Source organism: Psammomys obesus, unplaced genomic scaffold (assembly GCF_907164565.1).
Source record: "Psammomys obesus unplaced genomic scaffold, mPsaObe1.curated_primary_1811, whole genome shotgun sequence".
Taxonomy (NCBI): Eukaryota; Metazoa; Chordata; class Mammalia; order Rodentia; family Muridae; genus Psammomys; species Psammomys obesus.
In genome coordinates this window covers 9,075,350-9,101,865 of record NW_026585644.1, presented here as the reverse complement: position 1 = coordinate 9,101,865, position 26,516 = coordinate 9,075,350, and the positions used below count along the sequence as shown (strand labels likewise).

At 35.7% G+C, this 26,516-nt stretch overlaps 1 protein-coding gene across 4 annotated transcripts in view; it reads left to right on the top strand.

Annotated features, from left to right (window-relative positions):
- Positions 1–26,516, top strand: part of Snx13 (sorting nexin 13) — a 104,790-nt gene that overhangs the window by 64,705 nt on the left and 13,569 nt on the right. The window contains exons 13-21 of one of the 4 annotated variants that reach the window (XM_055624353.1): positions 427–620; positions 1,796–1,900; positions 2,439–2,571; positions 5,671–5,708; positions 11,039–11,108; positions 15,998–16,137; positions 20,327–20,434; positions 22,189–22,299; positions 26,247–26,408. In XM_055624353.1, the coding sequence (XP_055480328.1) occupies positions 427–620; positions 1,796–1,900; positions 2,439–2,571; positions 5,671–5,708; positions 11,039–11,108; positions 15,998–16,137; positions 20,327–20,434; positions 22,189–22,299; positions 26,247–26,408 (1,061 nt within the window). Of the gene's footprint in view, positions 1–426; positions 621–1,795; positions 1,901–2,438; positions 2,572–5,670; positions 5,709–11,038; positions 11,109–15,964; positions 16,138–20,326; positions 20,435–22,188; positions 22,300–26,246; positions 26,409–26,516 lie in introns of all 4 variants that reach the window. The other 3 variants (XM_055624352.1, XM_055624366.1, XM_055624358.1) reach the window with 3 other exon arrangements.

Below are 26,516 nucleotides of genomic sequence, written 5' to 3'. Positions count from 1 at the left end.
CCTCCTCCTAAACCCTCTCACATATACTACCTTGGCGATTTATCCAGTGGCCTCCTTTTCCTTTACTGTTGTTACACACACACACACACACACACACACACACACACACACATGCACACTCACGTATTTATTCCTTAGTACACAAATACAGCCTGTTCAACCTGTACAGTGTTACTTAGGTGTGTTTTCAGGGCTGACCATTTGGTAGTAGATGACCAGGTTGTGTGCTCTTCTCTGGGGAAGATGATTTCTCTGATCTCAGCTTTCCTCAGTCGCCTGCAGTTCTTTCTGTGGGGCTGAGGACTTGGGCTTCTTCTGGTGTGTGAAATTGAAAGTGGTGTGGATGTTGAAACTGTAGCCCTTCTTGTTTGTTATGAGTTGACTTGACCCTAAGGCTGTAACTGTCTGTGTGGCTTTTGTTTGTAGATTACATGCAGCAAACTGGAGGGCAAGCTCATCTCTTCTTTTGGATGACAGTGGAAGGATACCGGGTTACAGCTCAGCAGCAGCTCGAGGTTTTGTCAAGTCGTCAGAGAGATGGAAAACATCAGACCAACCAAACCAAAGGTCTTTTAAGAGCAGCTGCTGTTGGAATTTATGAACAGTATTTGTCTGAAAAGGTAAGGGTTTATTATAGTCACTGTCTTCTACCTTTGGCATATCATTCATAATAATCTGTATGATGCTACGCAACCTTGCCTTGTTTAATCCTAAGGACAGTCTTCCTGTGTATTTTTATTCTCATTCAAGAAAGGAATCCAGTGTTTATAAAACCAAATTAGTATGTCCAACTCGTGGAAGTACTAAATGACAAAGTCAACACTGCTAGTTCTTTTGATTGAGGGACATGATAGATGGAAATGAGAAGGATAGAGATAAACATGAAGGCAGACAGCAGAGGGCTGCAGATGAGCTTAGCTCACAGCACTTGTCTGGCTTACACAGGCCTTCATACCATACACAAAGAAAGATTAGATTTTGTATTTCTGCATCTGTCACATTTTTGAAATGAAAGTACTGGTAACAGAATCATCTTTCAGATTCATTTTGTTCCCATATTCCATTAAAGCTTTGCTTCAACGTTAGTTTACTAAAACAAATTTAGTATAATGGTAGCTATTTGGAAGGGTTGTCTGGTGTCAAAAAGTGAGTCATAGAACACTAACATTCTTAACTTCTGTTTGTTCAACCGACTTAACTCCTGAGGAGAGTGTATCCTGTGTGCCCAACTCTGTACCAATATATCATGAGTAAATCTTTGTTAATCTTTAATAGGGGTTTAGAATAATGTTATGTTGAATTAGCTCCACTTTTCCAAATGGGGAGTAAGGCCTAGTAAGAGGAAATTTCCTTAATAAAAATGAAGAAGTAAATCCGTCTGCCAGGGTTGGAGAGATGGCTCAGCAGGTAAGAGCACTAAGTGGGTATTCCCACAGCCCCCAGAGGGCAGCTCACAACTGCCTGTCACTCCAATTCGAAGCGATACAACATCCTCTTCTGAGCTCTGTGGGCACCAGGAATACATATGGCACACAGAAGAAGAAGAAATACTTAGACAATTAAAGTAAATAACTCTTATAAAAGAAAAGAAAAAACAATCTTTTCAGTGTCCTTCCTGCAATCTACAAGATGAACAAAATACTGCAGTTATATTTTAGTTTTCTTAAATACTGTAGTGTCATTTGCTTTATCTTCTGCCGCTTACTTTAAATGATATGATTCTGTTATTAACTCCTATTATTTAAAGTTAACTTATACTTAGAAATTATAAAGATCATTATTTTCTCTCTGTTAGGCATCTCCAAGAGTTATTGTTGATGACTATTTAGTAGCAAAATTAGCAGATACTTTGAATCATGAAGATCCAACTCCAGAAATCTTTGATGACATTCAAAGAAAGGTATTAATATTTTATGTTTCTTGAAAGAATATTTCTGTATGCATACAGGTTTTTTTTTAAGTAGCATAGTTACTAAAATGATGTTAGAAAAGTAATAACTCTTAATTCCATTAATGTAGTTGACTTTTTTATTCCCTTGAATGACCAATGAGAAAAATCTTTATTTTGGGTTGCTCTGTTTGAATCAGAAGTAAGATCCAAGTAGTAAATAGTCTTAGAATTCAGTAATTATCTATCTATCTATAAGCATGCCTCAAAACTTTTCATAATGAGCCTTCAAAGTATGTATTTGTTTCTTAGCAAACACTACTTCTTATAGCACAAAAATGAATATCACATAATCTTATATTAAGATAGGACTCTTTCAATCACCGGAGAACCTAGAATATCATATCTTTAGTTATTACACCATCTTATTGTTGACACTTTGAATAATGATACACTGGAGAAAAACATCAATGAAGCTTTTGTGATATTTTATGTAGCAAAATTATTCATTAATATATATTAATTTTCAATGCCTCCATTATTTCAACAGGTATATGAATTAATGCTACGGGATGAAAGATTTTATCCTTCCTTCAGGCAGAATGCACTGTATGTGCGGATGCTAGCTGAGCTTGACATGTTAAAAGATCCTAGTTTCAGAGGGTCTGATGATGGGGATGGAGGTAAGGTAGAATCAGCATGCATTCTGATTGCCAAAAGAATGACCTTCTAAACATGATGAAAGATGGCGTTCTTAAACCCCCAATACAAATTGTAGTAAACTTGAAAGTGTATAAGTGAATGCCAGACTGAGAATGTTTTAACACAGGTCACCCAAAATACTTTATGATGATTTTCCTTTTGCTTATAAGTAATCCTGAAGTGACACTTGTGTGACAGGTAGAATGATTGGGAAGAATGAGGAATGAAGCCGTGCCTTTGAGAGTATGCCCCAGCTGGGAACACTGGACAATGTCGCAGCTGTTTTTCTTTTAAGTGTGTTTTTTCTAATGCTCACTGATTATGGGTGATGTTTTACTAGAAGCTGCTAGGTCATTTTTTTTTTTTTTTTTCAAATCATGATACCAAGAAATGGACTTCTGTGAGATGTTCTAGTGATACACTGTCAGAGTCAGGACATTTAGATTTTACCTTCATCCTACTGCTTACTTACCACTTGTGTGACATCCCTTATGTGCCATAAGCCTCATTTCTGTCCGGAGTCCATCATCGTACTATAGCTCACTCATCAGCTTTAGACAGAATTCTTTGTGTTAAAATGTGTAATGAGTTAGAGCCCAAACATAACGATATGTAAGTGGAAAGGAATGTGTTACAATGGAGCAAGAGGCCTTAAAACAATTCCTAAATCCAGGGGTCATTTTACTATGATTAAATTCAGAGATTTTGTTAAGACTAATTGGCTATCTAAGATTTGGACAGCTTTCTAGTATGGTCTAAGTATGTAAGCAATATAAAGATAAAGGAAATTGGAAAATTTGGAAGAACTAATTACTGTAAGAAAGTCTTTTGATTATGACCATTTTCCAGTCTATAGCCTTTTTGGACAAGACCATTTGAAATAGAGCTACAATAATCAGTTAGGTAGTACTGAAGCTTTAGTTATGATTATGTACTTAAGGAAGTAGTTTATGTTTTGAAATGTAATACTTTGTTGAGGGAGAAGAATAGAAAAATTGTACAGTTTATCTCTTTATGCTGCTGGAAAATGTTAGATATTCTATGAAACTTGAAAAAGCAACTGTCAACTCACCTTGCTAAAAATAACTACGGTAAAGTGTTTATATTAATTTCATCTATTTGGAAATGTTCTTAGCAATTTTGAAATGGATTTGTTGTGTAACCCAGAATGGATGAAGAACAAGTAACCTAAGTGCTATGGTGATATAAGATGCTGATAGTCCTATATATTCTATGTCAGTAGAATATTGGCTTATTGTTTCAATTCACCTTTTAGCCAGTCAGTCTGAACCATAGACTTGTTTAAAACATAAAATAGGTTAAAAATTTTTGAATTGGCTTTGTTCTAAAGTATATGCAATGCTATCATGTATCAGTTATTGAATGACTTCACATTAAATCACTGATTATAGTGTGTGTGTGTGTGTGTGTGTGTGTGTGTACTTCAGAGTACTACTTGCAGGTCAGTTTTCTCCTTCCACTGTCTAGGTTCTGGGTTGCTAATTCAGCCATGGCAGCCATCACCCGTAATCTGCTAAGCCATCTAGTTGCCCACATTCATGTGTCATACTGCTTTTTTTGGGATTATGAGTCATTTCTTTCTAATACTTTACTGTCTTAAAGGATAGAATTTTATACATTTTACACACAAAAATATTCAGTTGTGAAAGCCATTTATTTAAAAATTAGAGAAATAGTATATGAAACATTTTAAATGGCTGTCAGTTTTATTGTTTTTTATATTCTGGAACATAAGTCTAACATTCTCAAGTTGAATTCTTATTGTTTATTTCTCTCTATACTATTACTTATATTTGGAACTTGTCTTCAGTAGCAAGGTTTAAGAAGATTGCCAGACCACAGAATGGGTAGGAAACAATTACATACTGGGGACAGTCAACATATTCATTTACATTTAAGAATCATCTGCTTATAAACCAAAGAATAGTCCTAGATGATATTTTCTGGTTTTGGTTTTTGGGGCGTGTGTGTGTGTGTGTGTGTGTGTGTGTGTGTGTTGTCAGAAGTTTGGGGAACTAAGAAATGTTCTTTGTAGAACAAGTTATTCAGAACGAAAGGCAGTACCAGCTGTCCCCTTTAGAATTGTACAAGTAATGCAGACTTTTGGAAGATTTCATTTAAAAATCAAATTGACAAATTTGTTAAGGCTTAGAAAAGGTACATTAATCTTAAACTATATATGGATAGTGTTTTGCCATAGCTTTTTTTTTTTTTTTTTTTTGTGGTTTTTAGCAGAGATACCGTCATTGACAGTTTGATTTGTTTAAATATATAATAAAACCCAAGGGGTTTGGCTTGTCATTAGAGTCAATAATCTCTATTTGACTTAGTTGCTAATGTTTACTTACAGTTTTTTGTTCTTATTCTAATATTTACATTTTCCCCCAAGGCTTTAACAATTTTTTGGCTAAGTCAGCATACAAAGTAGTATGTCGGATGGCATTTTGTACATGGCTTTCTTTTTTACGTTTTTGACTATGTCTCTCTCTTTGCAAGCATCCATCTTCAGGCCGAGCTACTTTCCAAACATTTATTTAAAAAATCGTTTTCTCATCTCTATTACTTAATTAAGTGGCATTACATACAAATGGATTCAGAATCTAGACTTCAGTGTTCTATGCAAAATCTATGAGGAAACAGTGGACTATTAGATATTTTAAAACCAGTGTATTTGCATCTCACACTGAACACTGATACTGCTATGCCATTAGACTCTAGAGACAGAAGTCAGAAAATAATTCTGCAGTTACCTAATGAGTGTCCCTCTTGAGTTCTTGCCTCATGCTTGCATTGCATTAAACAACATCATATGATATGTGAAAAAAAAAGTGTAAAAACAAGTGGTACTTGGTTCTTGAATGTGAGCTTGTTTGTTTGCACCTGTCAGGTGTATGCATATTTTTTTTATTTAAATGCCTGATTGGCTTGGTAGTTGGAGGTTTAAGAGATTAGATTATCTGTAAGTGGAAAACAGTTTTATTCTGTTGCCCTGCTTTCATATGACCTGTGTTTGTTGTTTGTTGTTTTGCTGTATATTAAGCTGTATTTTTCTTTTATAGAATCTTTTAATGGATCTCCTACAGGAAGCATAAATTTGGTAAGTACTACTAATGGGTACTTAAATTAGTAAAATAACTTGAAAATAATCTGACAAAGTTTTGATATATCTAAATAAATGATATAATAGAAGCCTCCTCGATTTGCCCTTTAGAATGAAAAGATATTATTTTGAAATGAAATGAAAGAAATGTGAAGTTTGTAAAGCATCTGTGACTTTGAACTCGTTTTTAAGAAATGGGATTAGATCACACCTGCCTAGCTGCAGCTGCATTTTATAAAGGAATTGCTTTCTTTACCCCAGCACTTTGGAGGAGGGGCAGGCTATATCTGATCTTAACCCAGCCTGGTTTACGGATCAAATCCGTGCCAGCTACGGCTCTATAGTGATAATATAGCTTTTAAAAAGGAAAAAAGAATTAATTCCACCATTTTTAAATACTATATTCATATATTTATTGCTTTAAATTACTTTTCTTCCACTTTCAAAGGAAATACTAAATTGTTGGGATAGCTTTCAACTTAGCTAATATTTTGTTGCTGTGAAGAGATGCCATGATCAAGTCAACTCTTAGAAAAAAGAATCTTTAATTGAGGATATGGTTATATCTTCAGAAGCTTAGTCCATTATCATCCTGGAGGGGAATGTGGCATCAGACAGGCAGACATGGTATTAGAGAAGGAGTTACATCTTGATCTGCAGGCAGAGGGAGACTGGGCCTGTTGTGGGTTTTGGAAACTTCCAAGCTCACCCCTGTGACACACTTCCTCCAGTTATGCCATCTCCTATCTCCTTCCCAAACATTTTACCAGCTGGGAACTAAACATGTAAACATATGTGTCCCTGGGGGACTCCTTTAAACGACCACATATGTACTAAAGTGTACATCAAAACAATTCGACCCCTTACAAAAAGGTTTTTTTATTCAGAATTTTATAGCAATTATGTATTTTTATATAATTATTTATATATCTTATTATTTAGAGAATTAAGAATGATAGGTTTTTAGCCTATAAACTCCATGGGCAGTATTTGGCAGTATGCCTAGTAATGAACATATTAGTTCTTTTACACATCTGCTCTTGGCATTGGGTTACTTATTTTCTAAATTACTGTTAGGAAGAAATACTAATGTTCTGTGAAATATTCAGTTCATAGTTAAGCTGGGTTGGAGATCTTAACTAAGTTCAGAGGTTTGTTGTGACTTGTAATGGGTTTAGAGATCTGTTGTCATGTATTGGCAACTATGCTGTTCCTAATTTGGAAATAACCCATTAAGTAAATGTCCTTTTTGACATAAAATATAACTTTTGCAAAACAACTAAAGCAGACTAACCACAAGGATGCCATACTCTTTGTAACTTTTCAAGTGCATTCCTATATCATTTATGATATTTACTTGTTAAATCTCAAAGTGTCGTAATGAAAAGGAATTGTTTTTATAGCATTCAGTGTTAGGAGTAATTTTCATTATATACATAAAAACTTTGCAAATCTTGGAAACTTTTTCATTGTTTGAAATTTTCTAGTATTCATGTTTATAGTGTTTATATGATTGTTTAAACAGTAGTAAAATATGATTCTTGTTGCATAAGTGAAGGAGGTGCTTTTATAAGTAAGAGAGATAAAAAAAATTGCTAGATCAAAAATGACATTTGAAGTCAGTGACTTGCAGTGTTTTCTTTTTCTCATAAGTCTTGCAAACTCAAGCTTTTATGTAGCTAGTGTCACTCAGATTTGTTTTATGATTGAGATGAATTAAGAACTGTAGTGACTAGGTGCATTTTAAAAATAGGATTATAAACTAAATCACATTTGTTGATTGTAACATACTAAACCATGAAGATACTTAATGCATTGTCTGATTGGCACATCATCCTCTTGAGATTCGCAGGGAAATCATTCCTGTCATCTGTAACAATGACATTGTAATTGTGTGTGGTGAGCTAGCATAGAAAGTTTCTATTTTTAGCTAGGTACAGCACTGTGTGCTGATAGGCCCAGCTAGTCTGTGCACTGTGGCAGGAAGAACATTTGAGCCCTAGACTTCCTTGTCAACCTAAGACAAAATAGCAAGACCCGGTCTATAAAAACAGGGGAAAGGAGGGAGAAAAAAAAATTCTATATGAGTGAGTATATACCGAATGTGTCCTTCTGCTTCTGGGATAGCTCATTCAGGATGATCCTTTCCAGTTCCCACCATTTACCTGCAAATTTCCTTGTTTTTCATTGCTGAGTAATATTCCATTGTGTAGATGTACCATAATTTCTGTATCCATTCTTCAGTTAAGGGGCATCTGAGCTGTTTACAGCTTCTGGCTATTACAAATAAAGCTGCTATAAACATGGTTGAGCAAATGTCCTTATTGTGTACATGAGCCTCTTTTGGGTGTGTACCTAGGAGTGATATAGCTGGATCTTGACACAGAGGAAGACAATGCAGCCACTCCTGATGAGACCTAATAGACTAGGATCAGTATTTTAGGAGGCTGTTTTTTTTTTTAATTGTTGTATTTTGGTTTTGTTGTGTGTGTGTGTGTGTGTGTGTGTGTGTGTGTGTGTGTGTGTTTCAAGATTTGGTTTCTCTGTGTAGTCTTGGCAATGCTGGACTCGCTTTGTAGACCAGGCTAGCCTAGAACTCACAGCTATCCGCCTGCTTCTGCTTCCCTGAGTACTTGGGATTAAAGGCGTGTGCCACTATACCTGGCTCTTTATGAAGATTTTTATCTTTTTCATTTTACCTAATACAAAGAAGGATTATTATGATTTATTTTTGAAAAATATTTTGTTCTTTTAATGCTATGTTATAATCGAAATAACTTAGTTTATAAATTACAGGCAGATATTGGTTTTTTGAAATAATCGTATAGCTAAATTGTGCTGTTTTTATTTAAACATTTTAGTGTCAGCCACATGAGCACTTAAAATAAGTGTGCCTTATTTCTTTCCAAAATATTTTCACTTATACTTTGTCCTAACAAATGTGTGGAACTGTTATTATTGCCATTTTATCTTGAAAGCTGAAATGTAAGAAAGAGCAGTTGTAACAGCTGACAACTCTTAAGGAGTCAGTGGTGGGATCTGGGCTAGATTTAATTATTTGGTTCTATTATGTATCGCGACCAGGGAAGTAGTGCAGATCATCTGTGTGGAATTATGTTTTGATTTTCTTAACCATCAGCTAGTTGTCATTAAGTACCTCTTTTTTTTTTTTTAAGTACCTCTTTTTAAGTTGTCTTTGTGGAATGTATTTGCTGTATATCAAAGCAAGGACTCCATTTCACTCATTTACATTACACTCAGTAATTATTGGCAGTATTATATTAGGAGTCTGAAACAAGATCATGGGATATGTCTATGTAAAGTATATGATATCTGTGTGCTAAGGGTCCTTAGACCATTCCCATACTCATTTATTTGCTACAAAGGGTCACAGCAGTCAGCATAGCTCTGTGTACACAGCTAGGGTTTGTCATTGTGAAAGGATGGAAAACAAAGTTAGCAAAGAGAAGAAGTTGCATGAGGCACAGTGGAGGAACAAGGCACAATTTTCCAAAGTTCTTTTTCAGAGATGTTACATGGACCATGCTTACTTCCCCCATGCAGTGAGTTCTAACATCACGTAGTCTGCCAGCATTAAAACATGCTAGAGACCAAAGGCATTGGGATTTTGTTGGAGCCAGATGACAAATTCTGTCTGTAAATGCCAAATTCTGTGCACAATAGGAAAATGAGTATTGAGCATAAACACATTGTACAGAAAGTTTTAGATAGAATATAGCAGTGATATGAGTTAGAGAGTGGTGGGAGTCGCCCTCAAATCTGTTGTCCTTGTCAGCATTCAAGGAAGTTCTTGTAGGACCCTTGTAGGAAGGTCTTCTAAGAGCAGCTTTAGGCTGCTGGTTTTGTTGTCTTTATCTGCCCTAATCTGCCTTGGCCGTGCACATGCACACGTGTGTGTGTGTGTGTGTGTGTGTGTGTGTGTGTGTGCGTGCGTGCGTGCGCGCGTTACACACTCTTTAAAAGTTAACTTCAATTACTTTAATAGTTAAATTAATTGTGCATCAGTCATATAACTATAAATTTCACTAACAAAAGTCTTAGTCTGGACTTCTACTTACTAAATAGTCATAATTTCTGATAATTCTTATAACAGGCAGTTTTCTAAATACAGCTCTATGATGCAGGTGTCATTACTCCTCTTGTGTTAGGAAATCTAAATTCATTATTTCTCAGTTAACAAAGGAGCTAACAAATATAAATTAGCCTATAGTGTATTTCTGCATTAAAAATTTTATTGATAGAGATAGCTCCTGGCCCCCTTACTAGAGAACCCCCTTGGAAACTGAGCAAGGGCTCTAGGTCTTCTCCATACATGGTCCTTGGTTGGAGTATCAGTCTCCGAAGGACCCCTGGGCCCAGGGTTTTTTTGGCTCTGTTGGTCTTGTGTACCTCCTGTACACTCCAGGTCTTTCTACCCCCTCTTCTACCTACCTCCTTACACTCTGCCCAAAGTTTGGCTGTGAGTTTCAGGATCTCCTTCTATACCCTGACAGGAAGAGTCTTTCAGAGGCCCCTCTGGAAGGCTCTTGTACTATTCGTTCTCTTCTCCTACTTCTGATGTCTGTCCTGTTTGCCCTTCTGAGTGAGGTTTCAACCTCTTCCTTGGGTCCTCCTTGCTGTTTAGCTTTTTTTTTTCAGGCTCTTTGATCAACTCACCATAAGGAGTACAGCCTTGCCAGGCTGTAGAGGAAGATGATGCAGCCAGACTTGATGAAACTTGATAGGCAAGGGTCAGATAGAAGGGGAGGAAGTTCTTACCTATCAGTGAACTAGGAAAGGGACATAGGGGAAGAAGAGGGAGGCTGGGTGGGAGGGGATGGAGGGAGCTACAGCCAGGATACAAAGTAAATAAATTGTAATAAACAAACAAACAAATAAATAAATAAATAAATAAATAAATTTTATCGCAAAGAGTTTCTTTTTTAATTTTCTTTATATTTGCTATAATTGAAAATAAGTTACTGTGTATGGATAAGTACTAAGGAGGTTATTGTGATGTGTGAAGTTGGTTACTAAGTTGTTTGGTTTTATAGGTTTTTTTTTTTTTGTAATTTTTGTTCAAATGTTGAGACTGGATCTGTTGTGTAGCCCTTGTAGGCCTCTGCCTTTTTCTTGCACATTCCAGGACATAGAAACATAGCTTCCTCATGGAGCTCTCTCAGTATAAATGGAGAGCATTAAGGTGAGAGGTCTATCAGCCGTACACATGGTACAAAAGTTATGTGAGGAGATATGAATTTTGGACATTTGGCAGAAGTCTTAATACCTTTCCTTAAAATTTTGTTTACTAATTTTTTTTCTTCCAGTCTTTAGATGACCTTTCAACTATGTCTTCTGATGATCCTGTACAACTTCATGCCTACATTTCAGACACAGGTAAGAGGCTTTGTAGAACTACTGCTTTTAAATAGGGCTGGTTGTAATATCCCTGTTATTTTTACATTGATTATTGTATTCAGTTTGTTTTATGATCATATTTTCTAATGTTTTTCATGAAACACATTCTTCATTAAGTCCTATAATTTTGGTTTCTATACATGTGCATATTTTTCTTCTCTAAGATTACCACTGTTAACATTTGAAAATGCTTATTTTCTAAGCATTTTATCATTTCAAGTAAATTCTAAAGCCAGTCTTTTCCTCTTTTTACTTGAAAGCTGCAGATAATCACTTTCATAATTCCTGTTTCTTTTTCATGGAGATCTCCAATCTGTATCTGCTTTCATGCACTCAAGGAGAAGAGGACCTCCCCATCAGTGGACTTAGGGAGGGGCATGAGTGAAGAAGGGGGAGGAATGGTGGGATCAGGAGGGGAGGTGGGAGGGGCTTATGGAAGATACAAAGTGAATAAAGTGTAATTAATAATAATAATAGAATCTTTAAAAAAAAGAATTGGTATAGATAGCCAAGGCAGATGGCATTTGTACATATTCCTCACAGAACCTCAATGATGTTTTAATGGGTTGAACAACCTATGGCTTTGCAATAGGCAAAGATAGATAGGAAGATAGGTAGGTATATGGGTAGGTGGGTGGGTGGGTAGGTGGATGGATAGATGGATGGTTGAATGGATAGATAGATAGATAGATAGATAGATAGATAGATAGATAGATAGATATAGGAAATAAAATCCTCATCGTGACCATCAATTTAGTAATGCTGATGAGTATTAGATATTACAGTTTTCTTCCCTGGCCTCTCCCTTTCCTAGAATGTAGAAGTTTCTGCTATACCAACTTGGTGAATTATACACCTACATGCCCCAGTTAAATGCCATTTAGTTTACATTTTAGATACTGAAGAGATTTTGATTAAGTCTACTTTCAAAATAATAATCTGTATTTTTAAAAATGGCTGTTTTGTTTTTTTTTTTTTCTTGAGATTCTCAGTGGAGCTAGAGACTCATTTTGCATCTCTTATCTGCTGGATTTTGGGGATAAGTTATCTGTCAGTTGTTCCTTTACCTCTATGTCCATGTCTATAGTGTTAATGTTTTTCTTTTTATTCTGTTCTAATTTTCTAGGTTTTTTTTATTCAGTTGTTTATTTTTCAACAATATACTATTTTTTAAAGGCATGAAAGCATAAGACAAGATTTTTTTTAATAAATTGCTTTTACTCTCATTCAGATATACAGAAATTCTGGGGAAGCACAACTTTGACCAGCTTAGACCTCACTCTGTAGCTTCACTCTGTAGCTAACACTCTGTAGTGAGATAAACTCCTATGAGGTTTCTACTCAGATTTCTTCATCTGTCAGGTGGAAACTTAATACAAATGCCTATCTGTATAGGAAGGCTATAGCTCTATCTAATTATACTGGTAATTGCTTATATGCAACAGGCATCATATTTATTTATTCAATAAATATTTTTCCAACTGGACACTGATTCATGATCTCATGTCTTTGTCATATCTGTTATTGAACATAAAAACTACAGTCCAATTTTCTGCTGCTCCAAGACTGGTCCATGACCTCTATCATCTCTTGTTTCTTTCACCAAGAAATCCACCATTTAAAAATATGGACTAACTGTGTGTGATTAGCATGATGAAGTTGATTTTGGCAAAATTAATTCTTTACATGGTCATGATTTCATAATTATGGTTTGTAATTGCCTTGTGTGAGTAGCATTAGCCTAATGAGAATAAAACATTCCAGTTCTGTCTCCATTGTCTAAAAATTTGTAATATGGGTAGCTTTATGTGTTTCTTTAAAATCAAGTGATCTGTTTCCTGCATTTGAAAACAAAACTTCATTTTGTTTTCTTGCTGTATATGCATGTGGGTAGGCTCTTTTCCCTACCAGTGTGACAGATCTTGATAATTATTTTTGAAGTAGTTAATACATATTCTCTGTCTCTTTTCTATTCCTTGATATTTTCCTCACTCTTACTAATTTGGAATTGGTTATGGTTACTTGCCTAATTGGCATCAACGTTAGCTTCTCCAAACATCTCTTAGTCAAAATTGATAAAGCCAACCCTTTATTGCTCTTCAGTAGTGTTTGGGAGAGCTGAGTGTTTAACTTGATGAAAAATGGGTCTATTATTTGATCTGCTTGAGTCTGTACGATAAAGCTGATGGTAAAATGTGAGCAGTGGATAAAGCTTAAACTTGTGTGTAGAATGCGATGACCCAAGGATTTCTGTTACTGATGTTATCATTAATATAATTGTCATTGGCCAAAGAAAAGTATTGATAGTATATGTAAAGGGAAGGAAAGAGTTTTAAGTAGACAGTGTGAATTTTAGAAAAGTTACCATGAATAGTTAGAATGAGGCTCTGTTCACGTACATTTGCCAATATAGCTATCTACTTTTTATGTTATTGAAATAATTTACTTAAGAAACTACTTAGAAATTCCCTTGCTGGATGATTTGGAAGACAGTAAAATATTTAGTTAGCTCTAAAATGTCTCCTTTATTTGTTTCTTCACAATTACAGATCATTGCAGTCATATCAATTTTAGACTTTGGTTAATATAAGGATGTAAACTGCTACAATTTTTCCCACCTATGGCAATGTTCTGAAAATAGCTGAAGAAGTATACAGGTATCATAGGTCATGAGAAAAAACAAGTTCTGGGAAGTGAAGAAACAGTGAAATCTCAAGGCGCATACACTGTCTGGATTTTGATGTCATTTTTATGCCCTCACGTTTAGAAAAAGCAGAACTTTGTTCTTTAATTGTAAATCGGTGTCATCAAGGACAGTTTGATCTGAAACATGAACTAGAAAAACTTAGTTTAGATTCAAGTGTAAAGACTGAGAAATGTGAGGATCATAGTAGGAAACGATATCCAAGATCCACAGAAAAGCTAAGCTTCAGTTTGTGTGCTGACATGCGTTTTACTGTCCTCTAGTTATGGACCTCATGGTCTCAGTCCAGAGAAAGTTAGTATAGTTACCCTTCAGGTGTCACGCAGTATTAATTTTCACACCTCTTCAGATAGCAAAACCCACAGATGCTCTGTTCTCTTATGTAAAATTGTAACAGAGTATTTACATGTGACGTCTGCATAGCCTTCCATAGACTTCAAATCATGTCTAGATTTGTTGAGTAAGGCAGTGCAGTGAAATGCTATTTAAACAATTGATGTACTATATTGACTAGAGAATAAGGATAGAGAAAAAAGTTTGTATGTATCTGTACAAGCACATTTAAAAACTATCTTCAGTGCTCAGTTGGCTGAATCTAAGTACACAGAGGGCTACTGTGAAAATCACTTAGTGCGTTAACAGCTTTCCTGTCCTGTGTGTTCTTTCATAAGCCCAGGGCACTCGGATGCCTAAGGTGGAAAGTGAGTTTCAGAAAGCAGCTCCAGAAAGACATAAGAGCCACAGTAAGGGGAAGGTGTGCTTTCGAAAAATCAGAAATGACAATCTTAACAGTTCTTAGATATATTGAAAATTATTCAGAAGAATAAATTCTAAGACAAACATGAAAAGAACCAACAAAAGAATATAAAGTAAAAAATACAGTGATTAAAATAAAATAAGTGCCCAATTAAGAACTGGAGAGGAGCTTGACTGCCATGATGTTTGCCATAAATGGCAGTATTATCAAAATGGCTGAAGGAAGAAGTGTGCAGGTGCCTAGGCGATGAGGAAAAATGATGGCTCAGTTGGTAAAGTGCTTGCCACACAGACACAAGGATTGAGATCCCCAGCACTGCAGCATGCCCCTGTAAACCCCTTGTTGGGCAGGTGGAGACAGGAGTATCCCTGAGGTGTGTTGATCCACTAGTCTAGTCAGCTCTGTGAGAGACCTAGAAAGAGATCTGATGTTGATATGTTGTGTTCTTCTACAAGCTGTACACACATGCTTGCACACCTGCATGCATACACACACGAGATAGATATGAGGAGATAGCAGTGATGTTTTGGAGAACTAGAGCAGTGGTTCTCAAGCTGTGTGTAGCAGCGCCTACAGGGTCTCCTCTCAGACCTCCTACACATCGGATGTTCACATTACAGTTCAAAACAGTGGTAAATGACAGTATGAAGTAGCACTGAAATAATTTACTGTTGGAGGAACTTGTATTAAAGGAACTGTATTAAAGGGCCATAGTTTTAGGAAGGTGAATGAAATACAGAGCAAGCGTAGAAAGACAAGAATGTGATTCAGAGTTGATTAGTTGTACTAATCTTCATCTATAATTAATACAAAATAGAAACAGAACTGATTTCACTTTTAAAGGTCCCTGGCTTATATGGCATGTGGAAAATTAGGAGAATGAGCTTTTTTATTTTTTTCTTTTGTATTTGCTTTTGTTGAATGTTATCCGAAAAAGAATTGCTGGGAGATAAGCTTTACCCTGTGGCTGTTCTGTTGTTGTTTAGTTGAACAGGTTATAGCTAAATATAAATGAATGGCAAAAGCTTATTTGTTTGGTTTCGGGGTTCCTGGTGTATGAAATTTGGGAGGCCTTACTGCTTCAGTCTGTGTAGCACGGTGGCAACATCCTTGATAATGAGTAGAAACTCTTGTGAAGAGAATTCAACTCATGGTTGGTGCCATCATCAGACTTTCACTTGCTTTATGCTAGTCATCATTTATTGTATACATGTGAGTACAGGAGAGGAACCTGTTTTATCTTTTGCTGCCATTCTTTTGTTCAGTCTGTCATTTCAAATTCTTCATTTCATGTTGTCTTTTTTTGTTTGTTTTTGTTCTTCATCTCCCTTCTTTTCGTGTCTTGTTCCTCTTCATTTTGTTTGCAATGACTAGTCTATGCTGACTATGACCCATATGCTGTGGCAGGCGTTTGTAATGACCACGGCAAGACATACGCGCTCTACGCCATCACTGTACACCGGCGCAGCCTGAACACTGAGGAGATGTGGAAAACCTATCGGCGCTATAGTGACTTCCATGACTTCCACATGAGGATCACTGAGCAGGTAAGAAGCTTTGTAAAGCCTGTGGTCTTTACACTGTTTCTTGGTTCAGCTTCGATTCCACATTTCTCTAAGGATGGTCATATTGAATAAAGGCACTGATAATTTATATCATTGGTATAACTGATGGCATGATTTTGAGCAGTGAGCCAGTAAATGAGAAGTGGAAACTTGAGCCAGTCTAACAACGGAATACTACTGATACTTCAGAATAGGAAAGTTAAATGGATGTATATTTCCAATCTGAGAGGAAAAACAAAAAAACAATGGAGTACAAGGATGGGAGGGGGACCCTATGCTCTGAGAGGTGGTTTTCTTCTGCAACTAAGGAGACTGCTGTCTCGCATTTGGACACAGTGGTGGCTTTTGGAGACCTAATTCAAAGCTACTGTTACTTTGCGTGGTACTTTCATCCAACAGTGGTGCTAAAACCTGGATCCTTGGCTTAAATTATCTTAAACCACAGTCTAAAAAATGGAACCTGACATTAACCAAATACTGCTTTAAATTCTTATTAAATTTAATCTTGTTTTGTAGAAGTAACTATAAAGATCTTTACATTTAAATGAGAAGAAAGTGTTTCTCTTTTGTATTTTTTTTTATAAGCTAGTTTTTCTTAACTTAGAAAACACAATACCAGGTGAGATGGAATAGGTAACCTGTAGAGCTTATTTTTACTCATGAAAGTCTTTGATTGATTCAAAATTTTCATTATATAAGTAGTGCCAGGCCAGTAAAGTAAAGATAACATGTAATTGGATTTAAGATGCCACTGTACTAGAGAAGCCAGAAAATACCTTTTTTCATGTAATATATTCAGAAAAATATAGTTGATATATGATAATCTCATTAAAATATTCTACAGATAGAGTAAAATAGACTAATAGCTTTAAGTGATTAAAACAATAGGTGTTGATTAAAGTGATTAAAACAATAGGTCTTTGCCTCAGTAGCAGCACTATTTTGAATGACATAAGTGATTGGTTTTGGACATGTCTTTTCATTTCTATATTTTTGTTAATAGATCTTTTCTTTATGTTTAGCTTGGTTTGTTGTTAAGTTTTCAGCTTACATGGGAGGGAAACTACTTACTGTTTATTAGATTGTGTCTGAAAGCATACAGTTCATATAGCTCTGCTTTTATGCACAAAACCACTCAGAAGTGCTTAACCGTTATTGATGTCCAAGAATAGTTTCACTTAGTAAAAATTTATGGGAATTTGGTTTTATAGGACATTTTCTCTGTAAATATAGTTGCAACTTTTTCTCTTAACACAAATAAATGTTAGCTCTAAGTAGTGCTTAAAAGTGAAATGATTTTAAAATTGTTTGTATTTTATTTAATTTAGTGAGCAATGCTTTTTTTGAATCTAAATAGTGAAAAAGATCATTTATTTTCTTTACAGAGCTTAATGATTAGTCTTACATTTGTGAAGAAGATTGATAAACAATGAGTTAAGAATTTAATGTTACATGCATTTACAAATGGCCTCAACTGCCCATTCAGTTATTTGAAAAACATTAAGTTTTTCTCATGGGCCTCACTCCTCTCAGTTTTAGAAAAATAGCAGTGAACCAGATAAGCAGTTTCTTGACTCTAGAGGTATAAATTCCTGTAGATATAGCATGTTTCTGTTTTCCCTAGTAAAATCTGCATGAGTGTGTAAACACACTGATATCAATGATGATGTTATTCATTATACAAATGGAGAGGGACATTTATGTGTTTGAGTATTAACACATTTTGAATTTTTCTTAATTTCAAACTACTTCATCATATCTTAGTGGCTTATTAAAAACCTAACCTTATGTATTTAATGTTGAAAGGTAAAATCTTTGAGCTTAGAGTGTCTACGCTTTATATTTAGTATGAGTTCTTTTTAAAGGATATTCTGATCTAATATGTGTAAGGTCTTTTTTTGTAAATTTTTCTTTGTCGCATTTAAAATATTTCTTTATATGTGATAGGTTACATAAAATGTATTACCTTCTCTCAGGACAGTATTTTAGAAAACTGATGTTCCAAGCAGATAATGTTAAAATTATTTTGTTTTTAAAAACCTAGACTTTGTGTTTTGTGATGTTAAATTATTGTCTGTTAATACTTTAGAGTTTATGGAAGTAATTCTTATTTTAATGAGTACTGTCATTTTGTTTATATAATACTAGAGACTGGGTAAATCACACAACAGAAATTATTTTTTAAAACTCCAAATGCTCTGAGTCTAAGATCTAGCTGTTAGAAGGTTTGGCTTCTCAGGCCAGGACACAGGCCTCTTTCCTGTGTGTGCATACCTGGTGTGTGCTGGGACGCCAGCAGAGTCATGTTGGTGTACAGCCTACCTCAGAAACCTTGGGTTAACTTCATTACCTCATTAAGTACCCTGTCTTATCATATGTGGTTACACTATGAGGTACTAGAGGTAAGGTCTCTCAGTGCAGCATAGGATGTTCACTTCCACAAACTGTCATTTTTTAAAAGGCTTTTTGATACACCAGAAACTCTGTTTTACATATTGTACCAAATGAAGACTTGTTTCTTCCTGCTTAATGTATAACCAAATACCGGAGTTATCACTACAACAGAGTGCTTTCCACATATTGCCTCTATTCAACTTTTTCTTCTTGATAATGATCGAAGCAAAATTATTATTTCACATATATAATAAGCAATGGATTTGTTCTTGTTTTGCTCTGAACAACCATTAGATTTCTCACTGCATTTAATTGAATCTTCCAGTTTGGGATGGGAATATTCTGAACCTCCTTTTCTCTCTTTCTCTCTCTTAATGTCTGGAACAGGAATTGGGTTTCTCCATAGAGATGATGTATTTTAAATGAAGGATGGTTTAAAAACTGCTTCCTTTAGTGTACGTAATATGGAAAGTGGGAGGAGACTGCCTAACGTTTCAGGTACTGGCTGTACCAGGTCATGGATAGGTAAATGCCTTCTCTTAGGCTATTTAAACAACCATTATAGCAACAGCCTGTGCTTGAGAAGGTGTTATAGATTACTGTCATGGTTGCACATAAACGTTAGGTCTGTAAAGGCTGGACTGCCATATTGCTTTGTGTTTGTTACATAAAAAGAGAGTAAGATTAGAGACCTTGTGGGACCCTTTTGAAGAGAAGGCAGAAGAGTGTAAGAGCCAGTTTGGGTGGAGAGCAAAACCCTCTGAATCAATTGAGCAGAGCTCATAGGACCTCACAGACACGGAAGTAGCAACCCTAGGGCCTATATGGGTCTGCAGCAGGACCTCCATGTATATGTAATGTATTTCAGTTTATGGAACTTCTTAAGTGTGTGAGCAAGTGGGTCTCTGATTCTTGTGCCTACTCGTGGGGTTCTTTTTCTTCTGTTGGTTTGCCTTGTCTAAATTCCATATGATGGCTTTTGTTTTATCTTGTTATATTTTATTTTGTTATGTTTGGTTCTTATCTCTTAAAAGAATATTCTTTTTTAATGAGAAGCAGAAAGAGAGTGAATCTGGACACAAAGGGAGGGTGGGGAGGAAGTGGGAACAGTTAAGGAAGGCAAAACTGTCATCAGTATATATTGTATGACAAAATAATCAATTTTTAATAAAATTTAAAAATAAACATAAAAAAAAGAAATAACATGATAATGACTCTGAGATCTTTTTCATAGTTTAATTTATGGACTTACTTTCCATATAATGATGAGGAAAGATTATTAAAGTTTATTATAAGTGTATATAGAGTTGTAATATGGTTGCTGCCTATACTTAGTAATTTGTCTTTTCTGCTTTTTAAAGACATGTATTACAGTGATTATTTCAGTCATTAATATTAAAATAGTTTATTAGATTTTTATAAAGCCATAATATCATAACTTTGAATAAAATTTTAATTTCTTAATATTCTCTCCATGAGTCAGATGGTTGCTAAGAAAATTATTACTGCTTTACTATGAAATCTTGACTAATCTGGAAGTTAGAGCACCAAAGTGAACTTTATATGGCTGGATGCCCATTTTATTCTCCATTGGCAATTCTTTATGATGAAGCAGGATAACAATGGTTTGGGCTTTGGGGACAATATGTTTGTGATGTTTTGCTTACTGTAAGAAAATATAGTCCTAAGTTATCTGAAGGTACTTTTGACACTGAAATTGTTACAAGAAAATTATTTCTCTTAAAAAGAGAACTGTTGAATATATTTTGTCTTATAGTTTGAAAATCTGTCAAGCATATTGAAGCTTCCCGGTAAAAAGACTTTTAACAATATGGATAGAGATTTTTTAGAAAAGAGAAAAAAGGATTTAAATGCCTATTTGCAGGTAAGGCAATTTTACTGTTTCCCGTGGGTTTCATATGCTGTAGTGCACATGTAAAGTAGATGTTTGTCTTGAGCTGTGTTTGGTGCAGCATGTGTGTGACATGCCTGTGGCCCTTGGCCCCGTCTCCAGCGTTATTAGCAGTAAGAACAAAACAATTCAGTATTGTGATGTGTCGAATGTGACATGAGTCTTTTTAATAGTTTATTGTTGTATTTAGTGATATGCTGAGACATTACACCTTGAATTCTCCATATTTAGATGGATGTGTAACACATTTTGTATGTCATGTAACTACACATATCAAATGGTATACCCAACAGTTAAATGTTTTCAGTTCAATACATAGTAGCTTTTCAGGTAGCCACAAAAACTAGTACATTTTTGTTCACAGAGTAGTTCAAGAGAGGAATAGAGCTGAAGATAGTTCCTAGGTCCATCATCTTGGTCATGAAAATTCCTCATAGGAAATAACAAAACATATTTTACAAGTTCCATATTGTGTAGACAGATATAATGCTCAGGGATACGTTCTATACCTGAACACCCAGAATCCAAGTAGAGTAATGAACCTTTTCAGTTTATCCTAGCTAGTGGTTTGTAATGATTGTGCATGTCTGAGAAAGGCATCACCCAGTGATATTGTTCCATTATTATTTATTATTATTATTTATTTATTTATTATTCCATCCATCTTCCTTCCTTCCTTCCTTCTTTCCTTCCTTCCTCCCTCCCTCCCTCCCTCCCTCCTTCCCTTCCTCCCTCCCTCCCTTCCTTCTTCCCCCTCTCCTTCCTTTCTTTCTAACACGCAATAGATTTGTATAGATATAGTAGAGACTTTGTGGTCGTAAACCTACATATTTACTATATGACTTTTTTAGAAACAGATTTAGAAAGCTTCTCCCTTAGAATTTAGTGAAATTTGAAAGCTAATGTACTAGATATTTTGCCTAGAAGATTTTTTTTCTTCTCTTAAATAGTCACAGCTGCTTCTGGCTTTGTTTATAACTGTAATTCTATTTCCCTGTTACTGTATACTGAAAGGACAGGAAGAGAAGGAAGAAAGGGCTGTCATTTAACTTCATTTTTTTTTCCCAGTTTGAAGCTGAATGCATGAATACTGTATTTATAAAACTTGTTAGATATTTTGCTTTAAATATATTGAATTTTAGTTCCATTAAAATCCCTATCAGTAGTCGGGCCCAGCTGCACACGCCTATAATTCCAGCACTCTGGGAGGCAGAAGCAGACAGATCTCTGTGAGTTCCAGGCTAGCCTGATCTACAAAGTAAGTCTTGGACAGCCAAGGCTACATAGAGAAAGCCTGTCTCAAAAAAAACAAAAGCAAAGGAAACAAAATCAGTTAATGTTTATACACTTGATAAAATTACTTTTCCCAAATATGGTACTATAATTCTATTTTTAAAGGTGACTGGCTCTATTGTATTCTTTGCTCATGAACACAGTATGATAAAACTTGTGGCATAGAAGGAACAAAGCTAGATTATTAAGTTCACTAGCATTTGTGAAAGCAGTATTTTTTTGTACTTTTTTTGTAACACTTGAAAGTTTTTGTTTATATCCCAAAATTCTATTTATATTAACGTTAAACTTTAGCATTATTATACAACAGTTTCGAAATGTGGATAAGCTGTGGAGCCAGAAAATAGAATAAAGTTGAAGTATTTTATGTTCTTAACTTTTTATAAAGTGAAACTATATCTCACCATCTGAAGATGCCTCCTTTTCCCTGTTAGTTACTCTTAGCTCCCGAAATGATGAAAGCATCCCCGGCATTGGCTCATTGTGTGTATGATTTCCTTGAGAACAAAGCCTACAGTAAAGGGAAAGGTGATTTCGCTCGCAAGGTAAACACACTATTAAATTTCCTTTTAAGATCTTTCATGCTTCCTTTTTTGTTTTTCTTTTCACTAAACTGTGTAGCCCAGGCTGGCCTTGAACTCATGATCCTCCTGCCTCTGCCTCCTTCAGCAAATCCTACAGGTGTGCACCACCACAACTGGCCAGGCTTCTTTTTTAATAAAAGAAAAATACAGATTTACACATATTTTAAAATGATATGTGAAGTGTGTCTTGGCAGGTTGGCTTCTGTCCGTTCACTGTTGCTTGGAGTATCTATTAATCCCAAAGATGCAAAGATGATGACCCGAGTCATCATGGCCAAATTAATTAAAGTGCACTTAAGTTAGTTATAAAGGCCTCCTGAAACAAAGATGTGGCTGCGAGCTAGTCACAAAGTAGTCATAAAAGTAGGTAGCTGTAACAACATGTTGTCATAACAACCTTCTGAAACAAAGGTAGGGTGGCAAGGTTGTTACAATTTTTTGAACCAAAGACATGGTTGTCATTTCCTGGAGCAGGCAGTACAGAACCATTTGTGGTTAACATTTCCCAATCCTTGAGAAATAGATTCAATCACAAACAGGAATGAACCAAGTTTGTCTTTAGTGTAAGATGCCTTTAAAGCCCAAGATGGAGGCAAGCTGGTTCATCATCTCTTCTACACAAGCTCTTATTATGATTTAGTGGAGCTTGAAAGAAAGAAAAGCAAGCGAACAAACTTTTAACAAGCAAACAAATTTTTAAAGTAGTCCACTAAGAAGGTTTGCCTAAAATGAGTTATAAGTTCTTTTTTATTTTGAGTAGGAAATGTATTTTTACTGGGAGGAAATACCTTTTAGTGAATTGAATATGAGAAAAATGTTAAATAGGATGTGTTCTGAAAGTATTTTTACCTCCTGAGTGAAATGTTTGTTATTTAAAGTTTTTTAGTTGATTTAAGATACGGTATAAACTTGGGCTTGGAACAAAAGCCTTGTAAACAGGCCTTTAGAGTCCTGGTTCCTTCACTGCTAGGACCATCATTGTATTATTTTTCATTGTGTTACTTTAATTTTCTCAAGAAATCAAGATTTTACCTTTTATTTTAAGCCACTGCGTAAATCAAGTAAGATCTTATTTTGTGTTGAAACATATCCCACACATAACTAATAAATGTTTGCTGGTAATAATAAGTGCAGAAGCAGGATTTAAGAAGGTGTTTAGTAACCCTTTATAACTTTTTAGAAATCTTAGATGCATTCAGAAAGGCAAAGAGGATAGACATCAGAAGAAGGAGAAAACAGGGAACAGGAACCTGCCACAGAGGGCCACTGAAAGGCTCTAACCTGCTGGGTATCAAAGCAGATGCTGAGACTTATGGCCAACCTTTGGGCAGAGTGCAGGGAAAGAAGGGGGAGATAGACCTGGAGGGGACAGGAGCTCCACAAGGAGAGCAACAGATCCAAAAAATCTGGGCACAGGGGTCTTTTCTGAGATTGATACTCTAGCCAAGGACCATTGATGGTGATAACCTAGAACCCCTGTACAGATGGCAGTTCAGTGTCCAAGTGGGTTCTATAGTGATGGGAACAGGGACTGTCTCTGACATGAACTGATTGGCCTGCTCTTTGATCACCTCCCCCTGAGGGAAGAACAGCCTTACCAGGCCACAGAGGAGGACAGTGCAGCCAGTACTGATGAGACCTAACAGACTAGGATTAGAAGGAAGGAGAGGAGGACCTCCACTATCAGTGGACTTGTGGAGGCCATGTGTGCAAGTGCATATTTTAATACTTTATTTTCAGAGTGATTATATGTCCAATCTTAAGTGTCAATAGAGATGTATTCTAGTTTTCTATCTTGAAGGTATTTTTTTTTCCTGTTTGGTGATTACATTAATTCTAACTAAATAATTGATAACAATTTCTTTTAGATAAAGAAACTTTATATTAAATATATACTCTCATTTTAAATAATCACACGATCACACATATTAGTTGCCTATTATATTTTTAATTACTAATAAAGTCTAAAGATCCTTCTAAGTAATCATTGAATAATCTACAAACTTTTATGAAAGGCTTTTCACAGCTGGAGAAATGTCTTAGAAACTCTTGATTTTCTCTTTCTTTTCAAAAAATCTGCAGAACAATTAATCCATAGACAGAATAAGTGACAAGCAGCCTTTCTTTCTGTTTGAAGTAACTTTTTATTTACTCTTATATTGTGTAAAGTAATTTTTAGCCATAGCTAGACGTATAAATATCCATTAAAATTCCTTTTGTATGTTACATTACTAGAACAGAAAAATGAGCAGAGCTGGCAATGTAAAGAATAGACAGCACCTGTGTAAATGATGCTGAGGGTGTGCTTCACTGGCCCTCTGTGGCTTGCTTCTGTGCCTCATAATTTTAAAGCTTGTTTCTTTCTTGTCTGTTTTCAGATCATTTCAGAACACTTTCTAGCTGTTTGTAAATCCTGTATCTGTAGAAGAAATCATAGAGTGGACTTTTATCCTTGTGAAGTTCTCTTTAGTGGATATTATGTTATATTAGAGAGTTACAAGTTTCCCTTTAATTGTACGTTTAAATGTGGTAGATATTCTCATAAGGCTTTTTTTTTTTAGAATTCTGTATGTCCATCTGGATGTAGTGGTACAAGCCTTTAATCCCAGCACCCAAGAGGCAGAGGCAGACTGATCTCTGAGTTCCAAGCCAACCTGGTCTACAGAGAGAGAGAGATCCAGGACGGCCAGGGCTACACAGAAAACCTTTGTCTTGAAAAACAAAACAAGCAACAACATGAATTCTGCTTGTGTGTCCTTGACTAAGATTGACTAGTTCATTAGGTATATTGGCTATATACCTGATATGTACCAGTGACTGTTTGCTGCTTTTCTGTTACTGTGGTAACCACCATAGCCAAGACAACTTTTACATGAAAGAGTTTTGGGGGGCATATGGTTCAGAGATCTGTAGTCCACGGTTTGAGAGCAAAAACGTGGCATCAGGAGCTGAGAGCTTTATCTTGATCTGCAAGTAGGAGGCATATAGCACACTGAATTTTGCAACTCCTTTTAAATACCAAAACCTGTCCCAGTGACACACCTTCAACAAGTTCACAGTTGCTAATCCTTTCCAAACAGTTTCAGCAACTGGGGCCAAGTGTTCAAGAACGTGGCCCTTTCTCACTTCAACCACTGCATCCCGCTGTATGGCCCCAGAGGCTTGTGGCTGTATAGGAGGGAAAATGGGTTTAGTCTGACTTAGAAGTACCCCGAGTCTTTCATAGTCTCGACACAAAGTCCAAAGTCTCCTCTGAGTCTCAAGGCAATCTCTTAACTGTAACCCTCTATAAAAATCAAAAAGCAAATAACATACTTCCAACATACAGTTTGACAGAACATATACCTTACCATTCCAAAAGGAAGGATTGGGGGCGTAGTGAGGAAGTACTGGATCTCAGCAACACCAACATCCAGAAGGGAAACTGCACTTGTAGCTGTAGTTCCGTGTCTGATGTCCAAAGGCTTAGATGGCTCCACCCTTGTGGCTTTGCTCACTAAAAATTACAACAAACTTCTCTCTCTTGGTAAGCCCCACTCTGTATGTAGCTTTTGGCAGATGCCTCATGCTCTGGCAAACTGCCTCACTTTGGATTACTTTGGATTATGGTAGAAGTAAACAATAGTTAATTCTGTTTGTATCAAGTTTTGTTTGGGAAGGTATTCAGAATTTATTCAATACATGGACAGTGAAGGCTATCCTTATCCCAATAGTTTCTTTCTCAGTCAAATTTTAAAATCATCCATGTATGTATTTTTAAGGTATACCATGTCAACAGTTGTAGTTTTTTAAGGCAATAGCATATTACTGACTGGAAAGTCATTTTATATTTCTATGGTTGCACTCTATATTTTCTTAGGTTTCTGAGTTATGTAACTGGTCTGAGTATAACTTCTTTTTCACTTTAGATGGACACTTTTGTAAATCCACTTCGCAACTCTATGAGGAATGTTTCAAATGCAGTCAAATCCCTTCCTGATAGCCTGGCAGAAGGAGTCACAAAAATGTCTGACAACGTTGGCAGAATGTCCGAGAGGTTAGGTCAAGACATAAAGCAGTCATTTTTTAAGGTAAAAAGATATTTCCAGTGGTTTCTGAAGCATACTTTTTATGTCAACTAAGATGTATTGATCTTCTTCCCAAAATCTCCAGACATACAAAAAAAAAAAAAAAAAAAA